Here is a 1,163-nt window from a genome sequence, read left to right as displayed (position 1 = left end):
GCTGCACCGACCGCTGCCGCAGCCCCGAAGGCTGGGAGGAGCGCGAGGGCCCTCCCCGCGACAAGGCCAGGCTGGGGCTGGACAACCCCGCGCTCTCCTACCCTGATGAGGTGCCCAGCCCTGCCATTCGAGTGGGCTCCCCTCGCCTGCTCCCACACGGTGCCACCCGGCTCTAGCTGCCCTGGGCCACTGCGCCCATGGCTGCCTGGTGTCCACTGTCCCTGTTCAGCTGGTGTCTAATAAATGCTGAGCACCCGCACCCTGGCTGTTGTGTCTCTTTGGCTTCTGCTCCTGCAAACCCTACCAGAGCCACAGCCACAGGGGCCAGACATCCACCATCCACCTCCATGTTCATGCACCACCAGTGCACAGCCGAGGCCCATGCAGGTGCCATGGGAAAATGTCAAATGTGGTGCTGGTGCCAGGGGGCTATGTGCTGACGGTGCCATAACTGAACCCTGCACCCAAAATTTGCAGTCAGCCTGTACCGATGTGCCGCAGGCAGCACCTTCTTCCATCCTCCTCATCCCTGGAGGGCTGAGCCAGCAGGGTCCATGCTCCACTGCTGTGTGCCATGGAAGCAAATCAGTGTGCCAGGCACAGCACGAGGCAGCCAGCAAAGTGCTGCGATGCTGCTGGGCTGGGGCTCAGCGGATGTCGATTCTGTACGGTCACCAGTGTCCCCAGCCTGCCGGATAACCCACGGCCCACAGCAGGAGCCCACCCACTGCAGGGACCCTGGCAGGAGCCCTTTAAGTGCTGGCAACAACCACTTCTCCCACTGCCCACAGATGCTTGGGCTCCTGCCAGTGATATCAGCCTGTTCCTCCCTCCCTCCTTCCCGCCCGCCCTCCTCCTGGGCTGGGACCAGAGGAGCCAGCGGGACCACTGTGGGAGCCGCTTCTGGGCTCCCAGCACCACCTCCCCTGTGCTTGGCCAGGCGACCACCGGCTGGGACGACCTCGGCCTTGCTGCTAGACCGGGTCAGTACGGGAGCGGTGGCGGCTGGGACATCCCCCCAGGGGCTCGGCGATGCCAGGACTGTGCCACAACAGGCAGTGGGGACGGTGAGTGTGGCAAGCACGGCAGGGGGCAGCTCCATGGGGCTTCATCTGCTTGAGGAGCTGGGCCAGCATGGAGCCAGCCAGTGCTCTCCCCAACGT

At 64.7% G+C, this 1,163-nt stretch overlaps 1 protein-coding gene across 1 annotated transcript in view; it reads left to right on the top strand.

The window, feature by feature from the left end:
* LOC104546170 (sodium-dependent phosphate transport protein 2A-like) overlaps positions 1 to 1,163 on the top strand; it is a 6,218-nt gene that overhangs the window by 4,068 nt on the left and 987 nt on the right. Inside the window, 1 exon segment of the mRNA XM_010191495.1 lies at positions 941 to 987. Within this exon segment, the coding sequence (XP_010189797.1) occupies positions 941 to 987 (47 nt within the window).

The sequence above is a fragment of the Mesitornis unicolor genome, unplaced genomic scaffold (genome assembly GCF_000695765.1).
Source record: "Mesitornis unicolor isolate BGI_N332 unplaced genomic scaffold, ASM69576v1 scaffold29579, whole genome shotgun sequence".
Classification (NCBI taxonomy): Eukaryota; Metazoa; Chordata; class Aves; order Mesitornithiformes; family Mesitornithidae; genus Mesitornis; species Mesitornis unicolor.
The sequence above is the reverse complement of the archived record's forward strand: the minus strand, read 5'-3'. Positions and strand labels throughout refer to the sequence as shown.